Below are 25643 nucleotides of genomic sequence, written 5' to 3' on the forward strand. Positions count from 1 at the left end.
AACGGTGTCCGCCGGCTCTGCGAACTCCGCTTGCTCAACCAGCCGCTAGCGATCGTGCTTTCGGGGGCGGGGGCGGCCATGTCTCAGGCCATGTCGGAAGGCAAGGTGTCCCGTTTTGCTGTTCACAGTAGGGACGGCCTCTGCGGCAAAGTCAGATCACCCCACCGCCTACCACCACCGTAGCAAACCTTCGGCTCCCGCTCAGAGGCTCGCCGCGCCCGTGCGGCGCGCCGAGGCGGCGCCGAGGCCGGCGCCTTGCACCCGGCCCGCAGCCGGCACCGCCTCGCCCCACAACTGACCGCCCTGCGGCCCCTGCGCAGGCGTGCCACAGCGTCGCTCAAAAAGCAAACGGGATGTCTCAAGGCAGGTAATCGTATTTTGTCTCGAGACCTCGAGAGATAGGTATGTTGTTGGCAAATCAGGACACAGAGCTCACGCAAATTCACAGCCTTGTTATTGAGAAGAAAATAGTCCTATGGCGCTGTGCGCTGGTCTGTGAGTGAGAGGTTGAGGTTGGTTGTTCACAGTGGGAGAAAAGCGGCGAGTCGCAATTCCAGGGGTCGTTGTGGCGGGCCACCCTGTCCAGAGCCTCCCGGGAGGTGGATCGACAAGTCGTATCCAGCCCGGGATGGGATCTTTTCGATCGAGTCTGTGATCCCTGCATCCCTGGCCGCCTCCCGATCATGGTGGTGTAAGGCCGCAGCCGAACAAGGGACGGAGATGGCCTGGGTCGTGTGTTTCAGGGTGTCACGACTCGCACCGACCCTTCACGAACCGAAAGGCCGTGCCCGGCGTGCAAGGGTCACGGTAATCCGGCACGTGATTGGCGCCAACCCTTTTCCTGGCTCACAAGCTGAAGATGTTCACGGGCCCCCTCTCCCGCATGGGGAGCCCCGGGTACTCTTTAGCTGTACTCGTCTAGGCAGGGGTTGCTTTGGCGCCCCATTCCGTTTGGCGGCTAGGTCGGCTCAGGGCCCCGTCCACTTCCCTCCCACTTGGCGCGTGAAGATGAAGAGATGCCACCCAGGCCGGCCAGGGCAAGGGCGGAGGGCGAGGGCGGAGGGCGGAGGGCTGGGCGGAGGCAAGGGCGGGCGGCGGAGGGCGAGGGTGGGAGTTTTTTTTCCGTTGGCCGAAGCCTCGTTGGCCCAGCGTTGGCCGAAGCCTCGTTGGCCGAAGCCTCGGTGGCCGAAGCCTCGGTGGCCGAAGCCTCGGTGGCCGAAGCCTTATCCAGCTGTTATTAATTTACAGTGAAGCCTCACATCACAGTGCACGGGCCGCTAAATGCAAATGTGAATGTGTGTGGGGATTGGGTGTTGTTGGGTGGGGCGCAAGGGAGGGCAGGGGCAAAAGTGGGGCGTGAGGGGGAGATTGTGGGGGATGGTTCGTGCTCACAAGGAGGGGGGGGGGGGGGGAGTTATTTGGTGAGGTGGTGGCAGTCAAACTGCTGGATCGTGTCCGGCATATTCCATGGACCATGGCAAGAGTGTGGGAAGGGGGGGTCGGGTATCATAGTAAACTGTGCCATCAGGCGAGGGAGGGCGATCGTGGGGATTGCGGTTCCACGACTGCTGGCGCTGTTGTGGATGGATTGGTGGCGTTTGGCGGGGGGAGCGGTGGCACAGCGTCTGCATAGGTGAGAACGGGCAGTGGTGCACACACCACACACGCACACACTCAATGACTCTGACACTATAGTCGCTACACCTGTAAAGAACCCGAGCTGCGCTAAAGCGGGGCGCTATCCGGCACACACACACACACCGCACTGCACACACTGCACTTTAATTGCCACCATGCCAGTGCGGGGGGGGCTACCTTTCGACCCTTGTGTGCAGGTTATTTATTACTGACGTACCTTATACTGTTACGAAATGTTACCTTACGTCTCCACCAGCTGGCGGCTGGCACCTGGCTGGGCCCGTCCCTCACTGGGTCAACTTGGCCCTCCGAAAGGTGACCGACACACGCAGCTCTGGCAAATCCTCGGCGGCGATACCATGCGTGTGGTTGAAGCGCACGTCCTCCGTCTGGATCTGCAGCGAGCGCCGCGGCAGCCGCACGCGCACCGGCGGGCGGCTGCCGTCGCGGTCGTGTGCATAGGTCATCGTCGCCTCGCCGGCGAGGGAGAGGTTGACGAGCGTGTCGCCGGAGAGCTGCCGGTCGTCGCAGTGCGGGCCGAGGAAATGGCCCTCCGCACGCACGTACCTGAGCGCGTTCGCCTCGTTCGCCTCGAAGCCCGCCAGTGGCGACGGCACCGGAAGCGTGCGCATCCGGGCGGTCAGCGCGAGCAGCGGCGGCGGCATCGGCGCCCCCAGCGTGACCGAGCGCCGCCGGAGGTCCGTCGTCGCTCCCCATCGCATGCCGAGCGCCGGGCCGTTGAAGTGGCGCAGCCTCCACCCCGGCTGCTGGCCATCCATCCACTGCAGCAACGCCGCCTCCTCCTCCTCGGTCACAAAATCGTGCACCAAGAACAAGCCGCGCAGAACCGCGTGAGCGCGCACCTCGCAACGCCCGCCGGCGGCGGCGTTCACGACGGCGGACTCCGATCCCCGGCCCACCGAGCGCTGGCAGGGGCCCAGCGCCTGCAGGCTCGCGGGCGCATCGCGGACCGCCGCGGCGCCGGCCACGTCAGCGGTTGCGGGTGAGGCGGCGTCGGCGTCGGCAGAGGCAGCGGCGGCGCGCAAGGCGGAGCGCGGTCCCACATGCCGCTGGACATGCTCCGCCGCGAAGCGCCCACACGCGGGCGAGAGTGCCGCCCAGAGCAGCTGCAGCCGCGGCGGCGTGGCTCGCAGCTGCGCGCCGGCCGTCGCCGCGGGGCCGTGTGCCGTCTCGCGCTCGCCGCGCTCCCACAAGTGCTTGTTGGTGACTGACGAGGAGCACTGCCACATCGCCTGCTTGCAGAGGCCGCTGAGCGCGTCGCCCGCCGCGCCGCCCGCCGCCTCCTGCGCGGCGCGGCGCACCTAAGATTACCCGAGATCACCCGAGATTACCCGAGATATGAGGCCGCATCCTGCGCGGCGTGGCGCACCTCTGGCTGTGCCAGCGCTCCGTCGAGCACGTTGGAGATGTGAAAGTCGACTGCGCTCGCAGGCACCGCCGTCGACAGCCGCGCCACCAGCGCCGCGCGGCTGCTGGGCAGCGTCGCCGGCGCCTCGCGCGGCGACGGCGCGTCCGCCGCGGGCAGGTACGCGCGCGCGAGCTTGCACGCCCAACTCGCGCCGCAAACGTGCCGCCCTCGCACGCGCTCCTCCGCCGAACGCTCCGCCCAACCGCGCGCCGCCGCGTGCAGCATCTCGATGTCGCCCGCCATCCCTCCGAACGCGGCGCGGAGCAGCAGCGCGCCGACCACGCCGTCGACCTCGCCGTCGCCCGCGGCGGTCGCGGGCAGCGCGGGCGGCGGCACCGCGGCGGCAAACGGCGTGGCGCCGAACGCCGACGCGTGGTCGGCCAAGTCCGCGAGCATAGAGGCGGGCGGCGCCGGCTTGCCGCCGCCCTCTGGCGCGGGCCACACCTCGCGCCACCGCGCGCTCGCGACGGTGGCGACGGCGTCGAGGATCAGGCGGTGGTGCGACGCGTCGAGGGGGTAGCCTGTTCACGGCCATCCCCCTGTGAAGAGGCGCTGCTCACTCCAGCGGACGGCGGGCCACTCGCGAGTGGTCGCGGCCCTTGGGGTGCGCCGCCATCAGCCAGCAGAGCGGCGGCAGATAGCCCGCGTGCGGCAGCGCGTCCTACAGGGAAGGGTCCTAGAAGGTTCCTGGACGGTTCCTAGAAGGTTCCAGGAGGGCGTGCTGGCACGTCCTCCACAAATATGATCGGCAGCCGGCGCAGCAGCTCCCCCTCGCCCACCCGCTGCCCGTGCTCGTCCGCCACACTCAGCAGCGCCGCCGCGAGCGCCACCGCCTCCGCCACCAGCCCGCGCCGGACGCTCTTCTGCAGCGCGGACTTGAGGAGGCTGAGCAGCGGCGAGATCGGCGCACTCGCCGCCGCACCCGGCAGCAGGAGCGGCGGCGGCGGCGGGCGTGTTTGGCTCAGCGGCGGCGCGTGCAGCCGGACGCGCGCCGACGCCGCCCCCGCGCCGAAGCGCAGCGTCAGCTCCTCCGACCAGCCCGCTTCAGCGCCCGGGTTTGACGTCGCCCAGGACACCCGCCAGCCGAGCTCGCCCTTCGCCGGAAGCAGCGTGCAGTGCAGCACCCGAGCCGCCTGCCGCGCACCCTGCATCAGAGCGCTGAAGGCGTTGCTGCCAGTCACCCTTGCCGCTGGAGGCTGCGGCGCCGTCGCTGGCGTGGGAGGGGAAGGCACGGGTCCAGGCTGTGCCGCTGCCGCTGCCGCTGCCGCTGGTGCTGGTGCTGGTGCTGGTGCTGGTGTCGCTTCTGTTGCCGCCGCTGGTGCTGTCGCTTCTGTTGCCGCCGCTGGTGCTGTCGCTTCTGTTGCCGCCGCTGGTGCTGGCCGTGCTGTCTCGCACATCTCGCACCACAAGAGCTCGGCTCTGACGCCCTTGTGCAAGAATGTGCAAACCGCGCACGCCCACGGCTGAGCTGGACGGTCGAGTGCCTGCCGCTTCGACGAGGAGGCTGGCGTGGCGGACTGCAAGAAGCGCCGCATGGGAGGGCGGGCGGATTTTTTTTCTTGTTTTTGGTGTGCCGGTGTGTGCCAGTCCGCGCCAGTCCGCGCCCTTGTCGTGCAGTGTGGTGAGAGAGGCTGCTAGTGTTGGTGCCCGCCTAGAGCGCGATCTTTCACACTGGTGAGCGCGCCGCGTATACACGGCCCGCGCGAGACCGCCGCGCGCCGCTCGCGGTGCCCACCGTGCAAGCCCCGCAGAGGTGCGGGCGAGAGGGCGGCCCGAGCCCGAAAGGGCCCGCCCTCGACCTTGCTCTACATGGTAACGGATAAGAAGAGAAACTACGGAGCGGGACACGCTGTGGTTCAGACGTCCCCCCCCTCGACGCAGTCGAGTGACTCAAATGAATAGAGAGGAGAAAGTGTCCCCCACATATCACCACAGACGCAGCACAGGGGCTCCAATCCTGTCCCAGCCTGGGGGCCTCGGCTAGATCTCCAGTGGGGAGTGCGAGGGCTGGATCGACTGCAGCGAGAGTGTGGGTTGTGGACCGTCGGGATAGCGTGTGGCATAGATGTCCGCGAAGTTTTTCAAAGGACGCTTGGGACTTTCAAAGTTCCGAGGAAACCGCCCCCCCCCGCCCCCCCGCCGCTTTCTTTATAGGCGTCTGGAGGGTGCGTATTCTCGTCCTATCGTCGAGTACACGTATTGTTACCGTATTGCGATTTGCGTGGGGGCGGTGCGTATGATTCTCGTGTGGCTCAGTAGAGGGGGCGTTCCGCAGCTAGGGGAACCCCAAAGGCAAAGCGCAGAACCAACCCTCGGAGACCCGTGTTATATGGCCCTGCGACCGTGCACCCCCCCCACGGTCAAGGAAGAGGGTGCATTCTGCAGTTAAGGGGTAGCCTCCGACACCGTACACGAGACTTCTTTTTCCTTCGCGGCAACGCGATGGCGGCAAGGCCTCTTGCGTGCCCGCCCTCGTCACGCCGAAGACCAACGGGCGTCGGACCGCGGTGAGACCGCGCCGCCCTCCGCGCCCGCCCGCGCCCGCAGCGTGAACACATACGCGCGTCCCTCTCCGCACGGAAACATACGCGCCAGCCGCGCAGAAGCCTCACATGCAGCGCACATTGGCATACTCGCTCCCTGGGCCGCCGACGGCCCGGTCGAGCGGGCTGCGCGGCCGCCGCACACCATCAGGCATGCGCACGACCACCCGCAGCACGCCGTAGCCCACCGCGCAGCCCTGCCAGCCAAGGCTGCGCCTCACAGCTACACAAACAGGGCGCACTACAGAGCACAGCGCACAGCACACGCCGGCGCGCGCGCAGCACACGCAGACTCACGCGCGACTCCAACACGCACACGCGCACAGCACGCGCGCACCGCACGCGAGCGCAGCGCCGCACACAGAGCACACTTGCCCACAGCAGCAGCAGCAGGCCTGCCACAATCCACATCTCACACGCGCGCGCACACTCCCCACGCCGGCGCACGCATTGGGCGTCGCCGAGAGGAACCAACGGATCCAGAAACTGACCCCTCAAGGCACCAAGCGGCGGACTCCCTCCAGGCATCTCCAGGCATCAAGCTGGCTCCCTCCAGGCATCAAGCTGGCTCCCTCCAGGCACCAAGCCGAATCCCTCCAGGCATTATGCTGACTTCCCCCAGGCATGAGCTGGCTGCATCTCGCGATATCTCGCTGCACCTCGCCAAATCTCGCCTCATATCGCCTAATCTCGCCTCATATCGCCTCTTCTCGCCTCTTCTCGCCTCATCTCGCCTCATCTCGCCTCATCTCGCCTCATCTCGCCTCATCCTCCTCACCTAGGCTACTCGACCGCGGTGGCCGAGATCGACCCGAGATCGACCCGAGATCGACCCGAGATCGACCCGAGATCGACCCAACAAGGCCCCTCTGGGGGAGAGATCGACCCAACAAGGCCCCAAAGCCGCCTCTCTGGGGGACCCCTCCCCCCCCACCCCGAGTGTCCGTGTCCTTCGCGAGTCACCGATGGGGAGCCGGGGGGGGGGTGCGAAAAACGAACAGGGGAGGCTGGGGAGGGGGGGGGTCCACTCTGAAGACTGCCGACCGCGGAGGGGTTTTCTCCCACAGGGTTTTACCCTTTTACCCTCCGCGTGAGGATCGGCGCGGCGAGGGGGTAGGGTCGAATTCGCCGCGCAACATTTCACCCCCACAGGACCCCGCCCCCCCCCCCTCATTGGTCCCACCACCTAGAACCCCAACCTTGGCTTCGCACCCTCTCCTTGCGTAGTGTCCCCCGCTATGTGTCGCCGTCTTCGGGGCACGCAATCCTGTGCAGTCAGGGCAAGTGGGGGCGAGGCGCAGTCCCATCTCTCCTGTGTACGGGTGGGTTCTGTCCCTAGTCTCGGAGGGGGGCTTGAAGGTAAGAATATTTTATTTTTCGGAGACTCCCGTGTTATGGCCCTGGCTGACCGCGCACCCCCCACCCAGGGCCAGGGCTCTCTAGCCCGCAGCCCGATGCCGCCGCCTGTGTGTGGGAATTAAACTTCCTGGGCAAACTCGGACCAACCATCCATCATGCCGCGAGACTACAGCGGCCGTCCGTTGCACTTCCGAGGCCTAAAATCGGCGACCGAGGACCAAGCAGAAGCGAAACGCATCCCCCCTTGCCAACGGCGCAGCCGTTGCAAACGCACGTAACCTTCACACGTCGCAACTGTCAAAGGATGTCAGTAAGCATACCCGGTGATCGGAACATTTCTTCCGTCCCCCAAGGGTGGCCGACCGGTTCTATCTCCTTCATGGGCTTCATATTGGGCCGCACCCCAACGCGAGCGCTCGGCACCCGGCCCACAGACGTACCCAGCCCCGCCAGCACTGACACCAGCGCAGCCGTCTCGCCGCTTGCTCTCGAAGCACTCAACACCTCGCTGAGTGCTCTGCCGTGCTGCACGGCCACAGACATCTTCTTTTGCGTGGCCGAGCGCGCGTTTCGCGCCACGGGCGGCGCTGGCGGGCCCATCAGCGTGGCAGTCGTCGATCCTGGCTCCGGTGCCGACGCTCGCACGCGCGTGCGGTTCGCGTCCTCAGAGGCGCTGCGGCGCCTCGCTTCCGAGGGCCAAGTTGCGGCGATGGTGCTGATGGCTCGCGGGCAGATGTCTGTGGCGGGCGAGCTCGAGGCGGTGCAGAGGCTGGGCGAGGAGCTCGCTCCGCACGCCGCCGCCCTGCACCCCCTCCTCGCGGACGTCGCCTTTGGGGCGGGAGCGCCTCCCGTCGTCCGCTGGGTCGCCGACGCAGAGGCGGCCGCGTGCATGTGCTGCGCGCGCCGGTTCAAGCTGTCGCGGCGAAGGCACCACTGCCGCGTGTGCGGCGAGGTCTGCTGCGCCCGCTGCGCGCCCAAGCGCCTCGACGGCTCCACCGGCCGCTCCCAGCGCACCTGCGAGCGGTGCGTCGCGCGCGGACCGCCTCGCGTCAATCTCAGCCTCGCCCGGCAGCAGCCGCCGCCGTCGGCGCACTCCTCCCCGCTCTCGGCGTCGGCGTCGGGGCCGTCAACGCCGTCCACCTCTCCAAGCCCCTTCGCGGGCGGCGGCGGCGGCTTGACGCCCCCCGTCGCTGACTCCCACGGCCCCGGCGGTGGCGGCGGCGGCGGCGGCATGTCTCACGCGGCTCTGCTCGAGGTGTACATTGAGGACGCGCTACATCGGCTGGCGCTGTGCTGGTACGGCCTCCGCGCCGCCTCGATCGGCCTCACCCTCCTCCTCCTCGCCACCGCCTTTGTCCACGCCGCCGGCTGGCGCGGCCGCGCCGCCGTCGCCGCCACCGCCGCCGGCTTGGTGCCGCTGCGCCCGTTTGTGCTGCGGTACTACCGCATCGTGTGGCTGTGCGCGGTGGTGTCGTGGCGCGTGGGGTGCGCGTCGCTCGCCGTGCGCGGGCGCAGCGCCGCCGCGGCCGACGCCCTCTGGGAGATGACCCACCGCGTCAACGCTCGCTTCGTGTACGACACGGTCGCGTCGCTCGGCGGCTTTTGGGTCAAGCTGGCGCAGGCCACCTCCGTCTCGTCGGCGCTGCCCGAGGTGTACAAGCTCGAGCTCGCGCAGCTGCAGGACGCGATGCCCGCCGACGACTTGCCCTCCGTGCACCGGCTGCTCGAGGCGGAGCAGCGACGCCGACCGGCCACAGCTGAGTGGGATCACACATGGGAGGTGAGGGACGCTCGTAGGCGGAGCTTGGGCCGGAGTGGCGCTCGTCGGTCAAGCTGTACGACGGCCCGCCGCTCGGCTCTGCCACCATCGCGCAGGTGCACCGCGCGCGGCTGCGTGTGGTGCGCGAGGGCGGGCGGGTGGAGGAGGTTGAGGGAGTGGTCAAGGTGCAGCACCGGCACCGGCATGTGGAGCGCTCAGTAGGAATGAGACTCAGCATGCTCCCCCACACCACAATGTACAGGTGCAGCACCGGCATGTGGAGCGCTCGCTGCTGATCGACATCGGCGCGTCGCAGATCGTGGCGCTGCTCGCCTCGTTTGCTTTCCCGCACCTGTTCCAGGACATGCGAGTCGTCGTCAAGGACTTGTCTGTCCTGACGCGCGCGGAGCTCGACTTTCGGATCGAAGCGCAGAGCCAGGCGACCGCGCGCGAGCTGCTCGCCGCGTCGGAGCTGGGCGGCGCCGTCTTTGTGCCCGAGGTCTTCCCCGCGCTGGCGACGAGGCGCGTGCTCGGCATGGAGTACGTGCAGGGCGAGAACATCAAGGAGGTGCGCCGCCGCGGCGCGAGCGAGCTCGAGGTGACGCGGATCGTGACGGCGCTCGTCGACGCCTTCTCGCTGACCATGCACGGCGAGATCTTCAACTGCGACCCCCACCCAGGCAACCTCCTCGTCGAGACAGCCACGGGGCGGCTCGCCGTGCTGGACTGGGGGCAGGCGCGCCGCCTCTCGCCGGCTGAGCGAACCGCGTACACGCGCCTCTTCATGGCGGTGGCGATGGAGGACACGCTGCTGATGCGCGAGGCGTGCGCCGACCTCGGCATCTCCCCCGTATCTCCCCATATCTCCCCCACATCTCCCACTCTCCCGCTCGTCTCTATCAGGCGTGCGCCGACCTCGGGGCGCCGCAGAGCGACTTTGCAGGCCCGCCCGACCCGATGCCGAACACCATGGTGGGCACGCTGCGCTTCTTGCTGCGCGACACAAAGCAGGCGGCGCAGGCGCGCGGAGACTTCGAGCAGCTCGAGGCCATCTTGCGCCAGGTCAAGGGCGGCGCCGACGCCGACGTCCAGATCTCCGGCGGCGTGGAGGAGATCTGCCGCGGGGCGCTGCTCCCGTTCACAAAGACGGTCAACTTGCTCTTCGAGGTTGCGTCGTCGCTCGACGTCTCGCTGCCGCTGCTGCAGCGCCTCATCTCGTCGGGCTACGCGGCGCTGCTCGCTGCCTCCCCCTTCGACGTCGCCGCCGAGCTGCGCGAGCAGCTGCACGGCCCGCCTCGCTTCGTCCTCGCACCGCCGCTGCCGCCCGCCGCGCCGCGCCCTCCGCCCGGCTCGCTCGCCGCCTCGGCCGAGGCTTCGCTGCTCGCGCTGCACGCCGAGGGGCGGCTGCTCGGCGCGCAGCTCTGCGTGCTCGACGCGTCGAGCGGCGGCGTGATCGCCGATATCGGGCTCGGCCACACCTCGTACCTCACGCACCTTCTGGGAGCCTTCCAGGAGCCTTCTCGGAGCCTTCCCCGTAGGATCGGCCACACCTCGTACCTCACGCCGCACGCGGTGACGAGCCAGACGGCCTTCAACTTGCGCGACATCTCGAAGCTCTTCGTCGCGGCGGCCGTGCTGCGACTCATCGAGGAGGGCGGCGGCGGCGGCGGCGGCGGGGGCGGCACGGTCGGCGGCGGCGGCGGCGGCGGCGGCGGCACGGTCGGCTTGTCGCTCGCAAGCGAGATTGGCCCCTCTCGCGCGAGTCTCGAGCAGGTTCTGTCTCACACGAGCGGGCACTGGACCTTGGTGCCCGACTGCGTCGGCACGTTCGCCGAGCTGTGCGACGAGGAGCGCACGCCCGCCGCGGTGGCGGCCGAGCCGCCGCTGCTGGCGCCGGGCACGTGTCAGTACTACACGCCGATCGCGTACGGCCAGCTCGTCGCGCACGCGTGCCGCTCCGGTGGGTCGAGCATGCGGCGCGCGTGGAGCGCGATGGCGGAGGCGGCGCTCCCCGGCCGGGGCGGCGCCCTTTCCCTCACCGCGCCCGAGGGCGACGAGGTGGCCGAGGTGTGGCCGAAGATGCGAAACCCAACCATCGCCGACTTCGCGGCGGACATGCTGCAGCTCTACGGCGCCATGCTGTGACCAGCGCTTGTTCACGCCGCCAGCTGTGAACAGGCGGACATGCTCGAGCTCACAGACTTCCTCGGGGTCATCACCAGGGGCAGCTCCGAGAGCGCGAGCGAGGTGGAGAGGGCCAAGGCGACGATGATGAAGAGCACTTTCCGGCGGCTCAACTGGATCGAGCCCTCCGCCCTCCGCTCCTCCATCGCGCGCGCCTCCGCCATGCCCGGCTGCCAGGCCTACGCTTCCTAGGCACTTCCCAGACACTTCCTAGACACTTCCTAGACACTCATGCCTGGCTGCCAGGCCTACGCGAGCGCGCGCGACACGGCCGAGGCGCTGCGTGCCCTAGCGACCGGCCGCGTCATCTCGCAGCGTGCGCTCGCCGACTGCCTTCGATCGCGGCGCACCGCGCCGGCGGCCGGAACAGGCCGGCAGACAAAGATGCATCGCTTGTTCGACGACGCCGAATTTGGGCTGGGCGTGCAGCTCGGCATCGCCGAGAGGGCAGGCGTCGCGCTTGCGGCTGCGGACGGCGCCGAGCAGTCTTGGGGACACTTCGCTGCCAACGGCTCCTTCGCCATCGTGCTGCCTGGCTGCGCCGCGACTGGCGCGCGGCCGCTCGTGGCGGTGCCCTCCCTAGACACTTCCTAGACACTTCCTAGACACTTCCTAGACACTTCCTAGACACTTCCTAGACACTTCCTCGCCCGTGGCGGTGCGCCGCACGGCCGCACGCCCGCCGCCCTCCTCCGCCGTGCGCTCGCCATACGCCGGCGACCTCCTGCCTCTAGGTGCTCCTCGTCAACCTCGACCAGCAAGGCCCATCGGGCGAACCGGCCGCCACCGAGGCATACGCGAGCGACAATGCGCATGTCTTCCGCGCCGTCCTGCGCCAGCTCGTCGCCGCAAACGTAGCGCAGCGATGACGCCCGCCGATGCGCCGCTCACTTGACACACTTGCCAGCCGTGCACCTGTACCTGTACCTGTACCTCTCCCGTGCGCACACACCTGAACCTCTCCACCCGCTGGCGCGCCACTGTGAATTTGCCAGAGCCACATGCAGTACCGTCCAAATACCAAAACCACCGTACAAGAAGGTGTGACGCACCCCAGCGCTCGTCGTAGTATACTGAAATAAACCTCGCAGCCCCGTCCATAAGTCGCGGCCCCTCTGTGCATCCCGCAGAGGTGGATCTCGTCTCTCTCAGAGGTTGACCGTTTTCCCCAGCCCCCGATTCCCCAGCCCCCGATTCCTGCCGCGGCCCGCGCCGCCTCCCCCATGCGTGCCCACGAAAGCGGCCACCCCGCCCGCTGCCCCGCTCGTCAAACCCGCCTCGCGCCCGGCCCTCACGCCCGCGCGCCCGCTCGTGGCTCGACCGCGCCGCCTCCGCCGGCCTATCAACGGCCGCCCCGCCCGCCCCCTGGTCCTGTGGCACTGCAAAAGAAATCGACGCAGCAACGCCTTGAAATAAAGAATTTTACGATGCTGGCACTAACCCCTTGCAATGGTACTGACCGCAGTCTTCACGCACCATACCCTCGAGCGTGCAGCCTACTCGCCCTGCTGCGGTCCTCTCCCGCCACCCTCGACTCCCGCCGAGCCCGTACCGCCCGTAATGTCACCTCCCCCATCCGCCCCAACCGCCTGCAAAACGTACGAGAGGGACGACTGCCTCTTCCCCAACCGGCTCCGCCTCTCCGCCTCCGCCTCCGCTGCGGGCCAGATCTGCTCAAAGATGTTGTCGATTGCAATCTCGCAGGGCTCGTCGATCGCGTATGGCAGAGCGGGGATCAGCGCGAGGCCAGCGATGGTCGGGCCCCACTTGGTGAAGCGCCCGATTCGCTTGGTCACGGCCTGCGCCGCGTGGACCGTCTGATGTATGATCACCATCGGGAGCGCGAGCGATGCCATGCCTTGGAAGAGCGCCGCGTGCGCAAAGGCTCGAGCCGCATCCCCGCCTGCCTCGTGCTCGCGGTAGGTCGTCAGGCCGATTTCGCCAAAGATGTACGAGATCGCTAGCCCGTAGGTCCCTCTGACCGCCCAGGTTGGCACGACTGGCCGGAATGCTTCTCCGACATCGGACGTGTAGGCTGTGTACCGAAGGTTCTGCGCTGCCGCGGCCTTGGCCTTGGCGAAGGACAGCTTGGCCTTCACGGCAAACAGCTGCTTGAACTGCAGGCCGAATGCGGCATATCGCTCGTGGAAGACTTCATGCTCATCGGAAGACATGGCGGCTTCCTCCATGACCTGGCCGAGCGTGGCCCTTGGTGTTTGTTGTGGTGAGTGACCGGCCGGACGCTCCAGTCCTAGCACTCTGCCGATGGCGCAGGTGCGATACCAGTCCTAGCTCTCTGCCGATGGCGCAGGTGCGATACTACGATACGGGCCGGAGCTGTGCGGCATGAACGGGACGGCCGTTTTGGGCCAAGAAGAATTTTCCAAGAAGAATTTTGAACGCGCAAGATATAAAGGGTGGTTAAGGGCTCTGCCCGCAAGGCGCCCGCGTCGCCATACCCCCACACGAACAAATAGCAAAATCCGAATACCGTGCAGAAACCATGTGATGTCGGCCGTGGACGGGGGCAAGCCTTCAGCTGGTGCCAAGACATTCGTAAAATTGAAGCCAGGAACGTCCGCCAAATCCGTGCTAGGGAAAGCTGATCGAGCCCAGCGTGCCCGCGGCCGCCTCCCGCGCAGCACCGCCGCTGGGGACGACACGCTGCGGAATCGGATCGAGCCCATGCACGGGCAAAGAAGGACGCTGCAGAAGCGGTTGGAGAGGCAGGTCCGGCGTCTGCCGTCACAACGAGTCCCAGCGCTGGTTCGACATGCGCGTCGGCTCGCCCGAGGACTGCTGTCGCGACCCTCCCGTCGTGACGCAGCCTCCGACGAGCTCTGCAACCGAGGAGAGTGAGGGTGCGCCTCCCCTCACTGCTGGCCTGGCTGCGCACCGCCCCACAAAGCACCCCCTCGAGCATCTCTACAAGTACAAGTAGAAGGGCGACCTTCTCCAAGTCGTCAACGCGCCCGGCGGCTCCGGCAAGACTTTAGCCTTGGCCACCCTCCTTGCGGAGCAGGAGGAGATCCGCTGATCCGCTCTCGGTCGGCAACGTGGCAGCTAGTCGAGAGACTCGGTAGTGGTGACCCCCCTCTGTGCTCTGAGTGAGGACAGGAGAGAGAGAGCTTTTGTGGTGTTGGTGTACGCAATAACGGGACAGGGTAGTCGTTCTCTCTAGCTCCCCTTCTAGCTCTTGGCATGAGCTGCGCCCTGTGTCCGACCCCTTTTGCGCAGCAACACCTTAAACTTTTAGGCCCTCCAAATTCGGGTCGGAGCGTAGCGGAGTGGGCCCCGAGTTTGAAAAGGGCGACGGACGCTTGCGTCCTAGCCTCCAACAACGCCTCCCCGGCGCAGAGGGGCCCCCGGAGGGATGCTCAACCGCTCCACGCCACGTTGCGGCGGTCCTATCCCCAGCTCCGCTGAGGGCCCGTGCGTTATATTCCTCCCAAGAAGAATTTCACCACCCGAAGAATTGTTCGGGGAGTGCCTCCGCGCCAGTCCCATGTGCTGAGTGGCAGCTGCGTTGGAAACAAGAAGAGCGCGTTACTTTATGCGGAAGGCCGCGCAAAAGCAGCCTCCTTAAATTCAAACTAAGGGGTCTAATTTGGAGCGCTCGAATACGACAAAATAGCGCCCGTGATTGCCTGCACGCTGCCCGCACTGACAGACTCCCTCCCCATACGCATACCCCAAAAGAATTTAACAAAACAACAGACCCTCCAATCATCAGAAAACTTCAACCTGATCGGTCGCACTGACCGCCGACAGATCACTCCAGACAGCAGACAGGCCGACGTCTGCACGCGGCCGCCGGGCGAGAGGCTTGACACGATCCGACCCTGCGACCCTGACGCTGCTGCTCTAGCTATCAGACATGCACTGCTGACTGCTGCCACAATGTGCGATCGGTGCTGACCCACTTGGCGGCCTTCCCGGTCAGTGGTGAGGCGCAGTTCAGAGCTGTCGATGGCGCGATGCCGCACTGGTCCCACATTGGTGACACGAGACCACCACGTTTGCCGGTCCAAGAGAGAGGCACCGGCGCTGTCGTGAGAAGATGCATGGTCCCTCTTGACTGCCCATGCGCGCGAGGCTGTGTAGGCATAGTCTCGAGAGTGCCAGCAGCCAATCCGAGGCAGTTCGTGACGCGCATTGCGTCAGAAGCGTGCACGCGCTGGAAGGACACCTTCCTACTGGCCGTACGATCAGGTTGTCACTGAATGCTGGATACTAAGGCCGCGAGCTATGCAGGTGGTCAATTGTGCAGCAGGGCACGGTCAGCAGCGCCGACAGGCTGTCGCAAGGCGTGATAGCATGGTCGCAATACGCGAAATTCTCATGAAAACAAGTAGAAAATCGCGCAAAAAATTCGGAAAATCGGCGGCGGGCCATGGGACCCCATCTCCCCCCCGCATGGGTACCCCCTAGGGGCCCCGCCTCCCCCCAGAGCAGGTGCTGAGCGTGCGACAGTTTGTTACTCGGCTGGTTCGCCGCCTGCCGAAGAAGAGCGCGGACGCTGTTCCCGCCGAAAGTCTCGAAGTCAAGGCTCAAGCAAGCGCAGGTCGCAATTCTTCTCCCGCGCGAACCGTAGTCGCCGCCCTTGTAGGGGGCCGTCACTGGAGCCTCCGTTTCCCCCTCACTCTCCTCCTCCTCCTCTTCTGCCGCCTCCGCCTCCGCCTCCCCCCTGGCCGTGGCCATGCAGCATCTATAAACAATCCAACGTCGCAAAATATCCTGGCACCGGTACTACTGAGTGTAGGCTCTACCTCGACTCCGGCGTGACGTCCTCGATCGGCCAGTCCGCCAGCGTGGCGAGCGCCACCCCCGCCGCGCCCGACTGCGCGTGGTAGTACGCGGCCTCGTTGACAAAGACCGGGTACACGACGGCGCCGCTCTCGCCGTCGTACTCGACCACGCGCCCGTTGCGCCGCACGAACAGCGCGTCTCCGGCGGCGAGCGGCTCAAAGTCGCGGTCCTGCAGCCCGGGCGCGATGAGCGCGCCCGGCAGGCGCGATCCGCCCTCGGCCGCCGGCCACGGCACGCGCGCCGCGTCGACGTACACTCGCACCGTCGGGGGCGGCTGCGGAGCGCGGCCGCTCGCCTGTGAGGTGGGCGGGTGGGTGGGTGGGTGGGAGGGGACGGGAGGGGAGGGGGCGGGAGGGACGGGAGGGGGGGGAGGGGGCAGGTGGGGCGGGGAGGGGTAGAGAGGGGAGAGTGGGCGTCTCCAGGGTAGCGTGTGGGCGGCGGCTCGCCTCGAGGTCGAGGAAGCGGAGGACGAGGCCGAGCGCGCGCTGCCTACAAGGGTCCGGTGACGAGGGTCCGAGAAGGCTCCGGGGCAAGGAGGAGGAGGAGGCGGAGAGCGAGGACTGCGTGGTGGCGACGGCGTCCGCGCGCAGGAGGCCCGTCGGTGTCGGCCCGACCTCGATGGTGAGACCCGCCCGGCCGACGGAGCAGAGGTACGGCGCCGCCGCCTGCGAGGCGTGGGCTGTGCTTTTGGTATTTTGAGGGAGTATTCATGGCATGTCGTGTCGTAAACTCAAGGCGTGGCGTGTAGCAGAGGCTTGCGGCGCCGGCGCCTGGCTCGTGTCGTGCACGTAGATCCGCAGCGGGTGCACCGAGGCGGGCAGGTCTGGCCCGCCGCCTCCGCCGCCCTCTCCGCCGCCACCCTCTCCTCCGCCGCCGGCCCATGCCTGCGTCAGGTAGGCAGCTGCGCGGAGGGCGAGCTGGCAGTACGAGTTGACGATGAGTGTGCAGCCCATGTTGGACGTGGTCGTGTGCAGGTCGACCACCACGTCGCAAGCCTGCGCGGAGCCCTTTGGACCGAGCTGCGCCTCGATCTCGGCTGCGCGGACCGCCTCGAGCTGCTGCGTGTCCTCCGACCTCCGCCCTGCAAACTGCCGGTTGAGGTCGGCGTCGATGAAGCGGCGGGTCGCGGAGAAGGCGCGAGGGTTGGCGATGAGCGTCTCGACGCGAAGCGAAGGGTAGTCACGCCGGAGAGCAGCCGGCTCGAGTTGCTCAATCACATAGACACCGGTGAACTCGTTGCCGTGCGTACCCGCAACGACAGCGACACGGCTCGCTGACGCCAGCGGCAGGAGGAGCGAAGCGAGCAGCACGATCGTGGCGATCATCACCAGGTACACTTTGGCCATCACCTGGGCTGTGGTATCGGCCACCTGGAGCAATTCGCGACTCCAGCCGAAAGAATCATGAGCTACACCCGGGACCCGGCCGCTTACTGCAACAAACAAGGGAACGGCAGGCGGCGGCGGCGCAGGACGAGGCAGAAGAGAATGACGCGACAGAGGAGGAAGTGACAAGGGAGAGAACGACGAGAGTGGGACGGCCGCGAGGTGGCATGAAGGTTGCAGCGAGAATCGGCGAGAGACTGCGAAAAGAGATAGGAGGAGGCATCACACTCCTCTCCTTAAAATCCCTGTGTGGTGGCGGCGTGCCGTCCTCCCATCCCTCCCTTGGGTTGTCTGTTTTCTTTCTTTCTTTTTTTTGCAACAAACCTAAATATTCGTAGCTGCTAGGCTCTAGGGCTGCAGACACCGACACGCACACTAGATACCCGCGGATGACCGTGCTAGTCTAGAGCGGCAGCGAAGTGTAATGCCTCTTTGAAAAGAATTCGCACCCCGGCTTCGCGCTCGGTGGAAATTGCCGCCGAAACCTCGGCCGCGCCATGGCCGCCGCCACCCAGGAGTGCGCCTCCTGCTTTGACACCGCGCCGCTCTCTCCGCTCTGCGCGTCGTCCGCCCACGGCTTGTGCGCCGAGTGCTGCTGGCGGTGTTGCGAGTCGTCTCTCGGCGAGGGCCTCGTGCCAGCGTGTCCATTCAAGGACCAGAAATGCGGCGCGGTGAGCAAGCGTAGGGCATTGACGGCGCTCGACGCCGCTCAGCTGCCTCCGAGCCAGCGCGAGACCTTCGCATCCAAGCTCGACGAAGTCTACCTGGGCGCCGAGCGCGCGCGGCGAGGCGCGGTCCAGTGCATCGGCAAGGGCTGCGAGGAGTGGTACGTCCCTCCCGTGCCGCACTCGGACCGGCCGCAGCGCCTCGAGTGCTCCAGGCGCGCATGCGGCGCCGTCTTCTGCAGCGCCTGCCGCCAGCCCTTCCACGTGCGGTCGACGTGCGCCGAGGCGCTCCGGCTGAGCGCGCGCTGGGTCCGCTTCCTGCAGGACGAGCTCGCCCCCTTCCTGCAGGCAGCGGTGCGGCTCGACGGAGAGCGGTGGAGCCCGGCGCTTGCGGCGCACGCGCAGGCCAAGGGCTCGCTCGACGACGCGACGCGCGACGCGCTCTCTCGCTTCGACGAGCTGCGCAGGATGGAGCTGTGGAAGCAGGCGCACTGCAAGCGCTGCCCGCACTGCCGCCGCGTCGTCGAAAAGATGGAGGGGTGCGACATGCTCGTCTGCGGCAGCGACGCGCACGGCGGCAACCAGCAGCGGGGCTGCGGCAAGCCGTTTGTCTGGTGTGAGGGCCAGCCCAACTCTGCGCTCAAGTACGAGGCCGACCTGCGCGGCGCCGCAGACTACGCGGCGGAGGAGGACGGCGGCGGAGGAGCCGCCGGGGGCGGCGGCGGAGGGGAGGGCGGCGGCGGAGGGGAGGGCGGCGCACTGCGCGAGCGGCGGCTGAGGCGCGACGCGAGAGAGGAGCACCAGGTGCGGCCGGGCGTCGCGGTGCGCTGCAGCGGCTGCGACGATCCCGTCGTGGGCCCGCGGCTGCAGTGCGTGCAGTGCGAGGTGCCAGTGGAGCTGTGCGTCAAGTGCGTCGCGTGGGCGGGTGGAGGCAGCCGCAGGCTGCAGCTGCACGATGGTCGCACCCACCCGCGGCAGCACATCTTCCGCCGGGTGCGCCCTATCATGAGCCACGGGGGCGCCTCCTCGGCCCTCGCGCCCGGCGAGGACCTCGTCGAGGTGACCGCCGCAAACGCAAGCTTGCGGCCGGGGCTCGGGACGGCGGCGTCCGCCGCCGCCGCCGCCGCCGCCGCGCGAGCCTGCGCATCTGCGGCATCTGCGGCGGCGGCAAGGGTGGCGCTGCCGCCGACGCAGCTGCAGCCGACGGCGAGGGCTGCGGCTGCGTCGGCGGGAGCCGCTCCCAGCGGCCGCAAGCGCCCCGCGCTGGCGGCGCCGGCGCCGGCATCGGCTGCGCGCGCCAGAGCCTCGCCCGCCGGTTTGGGGCGGGGCGGCGGAGGGGCGGCGGCGTCGGCGACGGACCCGATCGAGCTGAGCAGCGACGAGGATCAGCCGGCGGGGCAGCGGGAGGAAGGCACCGCGCCGGCGGCGGGGAGGAGGGCGGGGGCGGGCGGAGCAGCCGCCGGGCGAGCGCCGAGCTCTGCCGAGGTCATCGACTTGGACGAAGAGTGAGTGACTGAGTGCGCGATCTCACAAGGCACCGAAGCCAGCAGCGGAAGTGGTCGACCAGAGAACGATCTTGTATTGTACTGAGCGCCCGCTCGTCTCGTGTTTACGTTACTAGTATGACCCGCGTCCGCAGCAGCACTTTGGTCCAGCAGCGCGCCTTTTTCTCTCCACACTCCAGTGTCTCCACAGAAACAGCACGCGTCGTGCAGACAGACAGCGACACACTGCCGCGCTGCACACGCCCCGAGGCCGAGCTCTGAGTCACAAACGTGAAACGAATCAGTTGGCCCGGGCAAACCCCCCAGGAATTCTTTTTTTGGCCCCCCCCCCCCCCCCCCCTCCCCTCCCCGGTCGCCACTGCGCACTGCGTCCTTTTTGCGCGCGGCTAGGCCGCCTCCGCCTTGGCCTTCGCGGCGGCCGCTGACGCGCGCCTCGCCTTGGCGGAAGCGACCGCCGCCTCGGCTGCCTCCGCTGCTGCCTCTGCCGCCGCCGCTGCTGCCGCTGCTGCACCTGCCGCTGCTGCCGCCTGCGCCGTCGCAACGGCCGCCTCCTCCTCCGCCGCGGCCGCCTCCTCCTCTGCTGCTGCCAGAGCGTCGGCCTCGGCTTCCGCCTCCCGGCGCGCCTCCGCTGCCACCAAGGCTGCCTCCTCACCCGCCTCTGCCGTCTCCTCCTCGCTCGCTTCGCCTGCCGCCTCGGCCTCCTCTCCCAACGCCTCCGCCAGCCCTTCGACCGACGTCTCCGCCGTGATGCCGTACCGAATCCGCTCCTCGTGGAGCGTCTCGAGAAGCCTGATCAACCCCTCCCTGTCCAGCTTCGCGGGCTTGGCTGCGGCTGCCTCCTCTGCCGGCGCCTCGGACTCCTGCGACGGCCCAGCGCCGCCGCTCCCGCCGCCCTTCTTCTTCTTCTTCTTGCCCTTCTTGCCCTTGCCGCGCTTCTCCGCCTCGACCTCCGCCAGCAGCTCCTCGGCGTGCCGCGCCGCCTCCGCCTCCGCCGCCGCCCGCTCCGCTGCCCTCTCCGCGGCCCCCGCAGCCCACACCGCCTCCTTCGCCGCCTTCTCTGCCGCCCTCTGGGCCGCCGCATGCTCCTCGAGGGCGCGCACGCACTCGGTGTGGCCCTTCTCCTTGGCAATCTGCAGCGCTGTGTGTCCAGCCGCCGTGCGCAGCTTCGTGTCGGCGCCCGCCCGCAGCAAGCGCCGCACGACGGCGGGGCGGTCGAAGAGGGCGGCGAGCATCAGCGCGGTGAGGCCGCCACTGTTCTGCAGGTTGATCTCCGCCCCGTGCTGCAGCAGCAGCTCGGCCACCCGCTCGTAGCCTTTCTGGGCGGCATACAGCAGCGCGGTGCCGCCTTCGCTGTCCTGAAGGTGGACCGAAGCGCCACGCTGCAGCAGCAGCTCGACCACCCGCCCGTGGCCATTGAGGACGGCGAGCATCAGCGCGGTGCGGCCTTTGCTGTTCTGAAGGTTGATCGAAGCGCCACGCTGCAGCAACGCCACGGCCAGCCGCTCGTGGCCGTAGGCGGTGGCGACCATCAGCAGCGTATTGCCGCTCACACCCTCACGAATGAAAGTCACGTCCACCCGCCCACCGCCGTCGAGCCACGCCAGCACCACCTCGTCGCCTTGCACAGCCGCCTCCACGACCTCCTCGGGGACCGCGTCCTCGCCCGTTCCGCTCTCCACGCCGCCAGAAGAGGACGCGGCAGTTGGTGCCGCCGCCGCCCTCTTGCCCGAGGCGGCATCGCCGTCCGCCCCCGCGCCGCCCGCCTCGCCGAACTCCTCGGGAACAGGCCCGCTGCTGCCGCCCTCGCCGCCCGAAGCGCTGCCTGCCCCCGCGCCGCCCGCCTCGACCGCCGCCGCGTCGCGCCTCTCCGCCGCCACCTCGCCGAGAAACGTCTTGACAGCCGCGACGCACTCGGTGTGGCCCCTCGCCTTGGTGATCTGCAGCGCTGTGTGGCCGTCCGCAGTGCGCAGCGCCATGTCTGCGCCCGCCCGCAGAAGCTGGAGGACGACGATAGGGCGGTCGTAGAAGGCGGCGGCTGTGAGCGCAGTGTAGCCGGCGCTGTCCTGCAAGTCGACCTCCGCCCCGTGCCGCAGAAGCAAGTCGACCACCCGCTCGTGGCCTTGGTTGGCGGCCAACATTAGCGCAGTGCAATCGCGGCTGCTCGGAATGATCTCCGCGCCGTGCATCAGCAGCGTCTCGGCCATCTTCACGTGGCCTTCGTTGGCGGCGGCCATCAGCGCCGTAGCTTGAAGGTTGATCTCCACGCCGTGCTGCAGCAGCGTCTCGACCACCTGCGCGCGGCCGTTGACGGCGGCGGCCATCAGCGCCGTATTGCCGATGCTGTCTTGCGCGTTCGGCTTCGCGCCCCGCTTCAGCAGAACCTCTACCAGCTGCTTGTGACCTTCGGTGGCGGCGATCAGCAGGAGCGTCCAGCCACTCACACCGCGACGCACGCACGTTGCATCAGCCCGCCCATCCCCGGCGAGCCACGTCTGCACCACGCCCGCCTTGCCGGCCGCCGCCGCGGCTTGGATCTTTTTCGGCAGCGCGAGCGGCGCAGCCTGTGGCGCCGTTGAAGCGTGCCCGCGCCGGGAGCCGGCCGAGCCAGCTTTTGGTCGGCCGATCATGGGAGCGCTCGTCGTTTGCCCGCGAAATTCTTTTTCGTTTGCTTTGAGCAAGGTTCCTCGGGCGTTTGCATGCGCGTCCGGCCCTTTGCCAGCGCCGGTTCGGCCGGGCATGGGTGGGAGGGTGGGAGGGAGGAAGCGCGCGGAGAACGGGTGTTTCTACGAATATCTCTTGCGCAACACCGCCAAGGGGGGGTATTCAAGCGCTTCATGGGTGGGTGGAATCTCTCTTGAAAGCATCGGTTCGAAGACTCCCCCCCCCCGTGAAGAGGCCCGTGAAGAGGCCACCCTCGCTTGAAGCGCCTCTGCAGCCCTCGCTTTCGCTCTCATGCGCGACGCTGGCCAGGCCATGTAGGTGCGCGCTGCCGCCCAATCGACGCGCTCCCCCGCCCAACACCCCTACCCGCCGGGCAGCGCGCCATCCAGATGGCCGCCCCGACCCTCACTTCCGGCTGCGCGCCCACGCATCGGCCAGCAGGGCCGCCGAGCCACGCTATACAGCGAGCATGAGCAAGTCAAGGGAAGTCGGAAGATGGGGCGCGTTTTGTGTTGTTCTTTCGGGATTCGGCGGCAGTGTGTGAGCGAGGAGTTTCGCTGTTAATTTCTTTGGGGGGCCAAGCCAGGGTGATACTCGAGGGGAAGGGGGAAGGGGACGTCCCCTCACCAGACACCACCTCCCACCAAGCTCAACTCAGCTCGAGGGCGCCGAGCGAGTCGGCCACGTCGTCCGACCTCCTGGGCGCCGCTGACCGGCGCACCGCGGCGGCGCCGAAGCGGCAGAGCGAATGCCGCTCGGCCGACACCAGCCAGAGGTGCTCTCCGTCGGCGTCGAGGCAGATGCCGTTGACGCGCCGCGTGCTGCTCCCCGCCACGGGGATCACCTGCAGCGGCGCCCCCTGCAGCGTCAGCACGTAGACCCGGTCCCAGTCGGCCACGTGGAGCAAAGGCTCCGCCGCCGCACGCCGCCTACCCCTCCCCGGATTCCGGCCCAGGAGCCGTCGAACGTGGCGCGCCCGGATTCCGGCCCAGGAGGCTCTCGAGCGGCACACTGGTGACCCGCTGCTCGACGCTCTCGTTCAAGCGTCGACCGGACACAACGCCGCTCGTAGGCCGCCACGACCAGGCTGGTCGGCATCTGAGTTGAGGCTTGCACCAAGCTGCACGAGTGCATCGGCCGTGGCCGCAGCAGGTCCATCCGACGGGCGTCAAAGCTTGCCGTCGGCGTGCTGTCGTGGGAGAGCCGCCAGACCTCGGGCGCCACCTCGAACGCGAGCGGCGGTGGCGCCGCGCCCTCCGCCGTCGCCGCCACCATCACGCCGACCGCCCGCGCAATCTCGCCAAGGTCGGTGGCGCCGAAGCTGGCGCCGCCCAGCGCGCTGCGCAAGAGGCGCAGCGGCACGTCGGCGGCGCCGCCGAGGCGCGCGCACGCGCCGCAGACGTTGGCGATTCTGGCCGTGCTGAGCCCTACCCGGTCGCCTTGCCCGCCGCCTCTCCCGTCGCAGCCCCGCCCGCCGCTGCGCGCTCGAGTGCGGTGATCTGGCGCAGCCGCCGGCGCGCCCCCGCGGGCAAGCGCAGCTCCCCGCCTCGCCCCGGCGGAGGCAGCGCCGCGAGCGCGAGGGAGGCGGGCGGGCCGGCCGCCGCGACGGCGCGTCGCCACGAGCTGTACGGCATCTCGACCCGCGCCGCGCCGCCAGTCGCCTCGTCGAGCAGCGCCGCGAGAGGCAGCGCCGCGAGGCCGAACGCCGCGGCGTCCAAGTGACGCACCCGCACCGGCGCGTCGGTGGCCTCAGCCCCGGAGACGGCCGAGCCCGCGGCGGCGCCCCCGGCGGCGAGCTCGGCGAGCCGCGCCGCCGCCACGTCCACCGGCAGAACGGCGACGGACCTGACTCGGAGGCGATGCCATTGGCCGAGACGACCCGAGATCGCCCGAGATCGCCCCGAGATTGCCCCGAGATTAGCCGAGGCTGACCTGCCTCCCGATGCGATGCCTGCGGGGCTGGCGCCCGTCGCGCGCACGGCGCACAGCAGCAGCGACAGCCAATCGCGTAGCTGCGACCGCCCGTCGGCTGCGGCGGCGGCGGTGGACAGCGCGGAGGCGTCTGCAGCGGAGGCGGTGGAGGAAACGGCGACGGCGGAGTCGGCGGCGGTGGCGGATGAAGCGGCGGAGAGAGTGGAGGAGGGGCTGGCGGTGGAGGCGGCTGAGGCGGTGGAGGCGGTGGAAGCGGGGGCGGCGGTAGCGGCGAGGGAAGCGGAGGCGGCGGTGGCGCTGGTGGAAGCGGCGGTGGCGCTGGTGGAGGCGGCTGCGGCGGGGCCGAGGAGGCCGAGGCGCGCGATGATGAGTCGGATGCGGCCGCACGAGGCGGCGGCCGCGAGCAAGTGCTCCGCGAGCAGCTTGCCTACGGGACATGTCTCGGACATGTCATGGACACGTGTCACGGGCATGTCCACACGCGCCGCGGGCAGCTTGCTCTGCGCGTAGCCCGTCTCGAGCGCCGCAGCGCACGCCGGCGGCACGAGCTCCTCGCCCGACTCGGCCCGCCAGCCCGCGGCGGCGGCGGCGGACGCCACCGGAATGACGGACAGCGTGGAGACGAAGAGGAAGAGGGGGGGCGGCCGGCCGGCGCGGCTGACGAGGTCAACCAGCGCCGCGGTGGCGCCGACATTGGCTGCGCGCAGCGCGGCGTACGGCCGGCCGAGGTCGAGAGCGGCGGCGCTGTGCACGACCGCGCGCACGTCTAGCCTGCGGGACATGTCCGGGACATGTCTTGGACATGTCCTGGACGTGACCGCGCGTCGAGCCAGCGTCGCGAACGCAGCAGAGTCGGGGCGGGGAGGGCGGTATCGCGCCGTGTGCTGGAGCATCGCACGAGTACACGGGCTGCGAGTCCAGTGAGCACGGCTGCAACACAGCCGGAGACAGCCCGCTAGCAGGCCTCGAGATACGGGGAGGTACGGGGAGGTGTGGAACCGCATCTAGGGGCGACGGGCCGGCTGAGCGCCTAGCCTCCGAGAGGAGCCGAGATGGGCCGAGAGGAGCCGAGAGGAGCCGCGCGCTCGTCGAGCGGGCCCGGGCACCGCGCGGTCGGCCGGGGCGAGGCCGAGGCCGGGTGTGGCGAGGTCGGCGCGGAAGAGGCGCACGCGGTCGTCACTGCCGATTCCCGCGGTGGCGACGCGCCGAGCCTCGCCTCGCAGCAGCACCGCGACCACCGGCCAGCCGTCGGCGAGCAGCGACGCGAGCAGGCGCGGACCCAGCGTGCCGGTGGCGCCTAGGCTCCGAGATGCGCCGAGATGCGCCGAGATGCGCCGAGATGACAGAAGACAAACCAGCGTGCCGGTACGCGCCAGTCAGGAGCACGCACGCGCCGTCAGCCACCCCGCCCAGCGCGACGCCCTCGCAAGCCGTGAAGCCGCCCGCCCCGCAGCCCGCGGGCGTGCAATCGGCGGCCCCTCCCCCTCCCCCCGCCGCCGCCGCCGCTAGCTCCGCCGCCTCCCTCTCCCACGCGGCCGGCGGCATCGGATCCGCGGCGTCGCCCTCCGCAGCGCCTGCGGTGCCGCCCTCGAGCGCCCGCGTCTTGCGCCGCAGCTGCCACGGGCTGAGGGAGAAGAGCAGAGCAGCGTGCAGCCGCGGCGCGGCGCGCCCTAAGGGGAGAGGGGGAAGGGGAGTTGGAGAGGAGCGAATGGGGGGGGGGGGGGGGAGGTGGAAAAAGGGTTCCCCAAATCCCAAAAAGGCGGAAAAGGGGGGG

The 25643-nt window shown here is 68.7% G+C and overlaps 8 protein-coding genes across 8 annotated transcripts in view; 2 read left to right on the top strand and 6 right to left on the bottom strand.

Moving 5' to 3' along the window:
* Window positions 1–1842: 1842 nt before the first annotated feature.
* On the bottom strand, window positions 1843–3310 carry EMIHUDRAFT_458739 (hypothetical protein; the record flags this gene model as incomplete). Its single annotated transcript, XM_005771677.1, has 3 exons — window positions 1843–2582; window positions 2703–2891; window positions 3029–3310. The coding sequence occupies 3 exons, from the start codon at window positions 3308–3310 to the stop codon at window positions 1926–1928; spliced, it is 1128 nt and encodes a 375-aa protein (XP_005771734.1). The 3' UTR covers window positions 1843–1925.
* Window positions 3311–3623: 313 nt separating this feature from the next.
* Window positions 3624–4218, bottom strand: EMIHUDRAFT_242975 (hypothetical protein; the record flags this gene model as incomplete). Its single annotated transcript, XM_005771678.1, has 2 exons — window positions 3624–3728; window positions 3796–4218. 2 exons carry the CDS (start codon window positions 4216–4218, stop codon window positions 3624–3626), a joined length of 528 nt encoding a protein of 175 aa, XP_005771735.1.
* A 6409-nt stretch (window positions 4219–10627) lies between these two features.
* Window positions 10628–11950, top strand: EMIHUDRAFT_444911 (hypothetical protein). The gene is made up of 4 exons (XM_005771679.1): window positions 10628–10795; window positions 10907–11089; window positions 11159–11482; window positions 11647–11950. Exons 1-4 carry the CDS (start codon window positions 10700–10702, stop codon window positions 11779–11781), a joined length of 738 nt encoding a protein of 245 aa, XP_005771736.1. The 5' UTR covers window positions 10628–10699; the 3' UTR covers window positions 11782–11950.
* Window positions 11951–12408: 458 nt separating this feature from the next.
* EMIHUDRAFT_242979 (hypothetical protein) lies at window positions 12409–13086 on the bottom strand (the record flags this gene model as incomplete). The annotated part of the gene is made up of 1 exon (XM_005771680.1): window positions 12409–13086. One exon carries the CDS (start codon window positions 13084–13086, stop codon window positions 12409–12411), a length of 678 nt encoding a protein of 225 aa, XP_005771737.1.
* A 2591-nt stretch (window positions 13087–15677) lies between these two features.
* On the bottom strand, window positions 15678–17046 carry EMIHUDRAFT_75471 (hypothetical protein; the record flags this gene model as incomplete). Its single annotated transcript, XM_005771681.1, has 3 exons — window positions 15678–16011; window positions 16229–16400; window positions 16581–17046. 3 exons carry the CDS (start codon window positions 17044–17046, stop codon window positions 15678–15680), a joined length of 972 nt encoding a protein of 323 aa, XP_005771738.1.
* Window positions 17047–17603: 557 nt separating this feature from the next.
* Window positions 17604–19280, top strand: EMIHUDRAFT_118020 (hypothetical protein; the record flags this gene model as incomplete). Its single annotated transcript, XM_005771682.1, has 1 exon — window positions 17604–19280. One exon carries the CDS (start codon window positions 17604–17606, stop codon window positions 19278–19280), a length of 1677 nt encoding a protein of 558 aa, XP_005771739.1.
* Window positions 19281–19662: 382 nt separating this feature from the next.
* On the bottom strand, window positions 19663–22230 carry EMIHUDRAFT_242982 (hypothetical protein; the record flags this gene model as incomplete). Its single annotated transcript, XM_005771683.1, has 3 exons — window positions 19663–19683; window positions 19912–20217; window positions 22189–22230. The coding sequence occupies 3 exons, from the start codon at window positions 22228–22230 to the stop codon at window positions 19663–19665; spliced, it is 369 nt and encodes a 122-aa protein (XP_005771740.1).
* Window positions 22231–24270: 2040 nt separating this feature from the next.
* EMIHUDRAFT_458742 (hypothetical protein) overlaps window positions 24271–25643 on the bottom strand; it is a gene marked incomplete at both ends in the record, with an annotated part of 5744 nt that continues 4371 nt past the window's right edge. The window contains 3 exons of the mRNA XM_005771684.1: window positions 24271–24640; window positions 24889–24899; window positions 24976–25166. Of these exons, the coding sequence (XP_005771741.1) occupies window positions 24271–24640; window positions 24889–24899; window positions 24976–25166 (572 nt within the window). The remainder of the gene's footprint in view (window positions 24641–24888; window positions 24900–24975; window positions 25167–25643) is intronic.

This window comes from Emiliania huxleyi (assembly GCF_000372725.1).
Source record: "Emiliania huxleyi CCMP1516 unplaced genomic scaffold EMIHUscaffold_374, whole genome shotgun sequence".
Lineage (NCBI taxonomy): Eukaryota > Haptophyta > Isochrysidales > Noelaerhabdaceae > Emiliania > Emiliania huxleyi.

Bases quoted from the DNA above. Each gene is read 5' to 3' on its own strand.
- EMIHUDRAFT_444911 (XM_005771679.1), top strand. From the start codon at position 10,700: ATGCGGCGCGCGTGGAGCGCGATGGCGGAGGCGGCGCTCCCCGGCCGG. The intron at 10,796-10,906 runs GTGTGGCCGAAG...AGCTGTGAACAG, and splicing joins AGGGCGACGAGGTGGCCGAG to GCGGACATGCTCGAGCTCAC. The intron at 11,483-11,646 runs GTGCCCTCCCTA...TCCTGCCTCTAG, and splicing joins GCGCGCGGCCGCTCGTGGCG to GTGCTCCTCGTCAACCTCGA.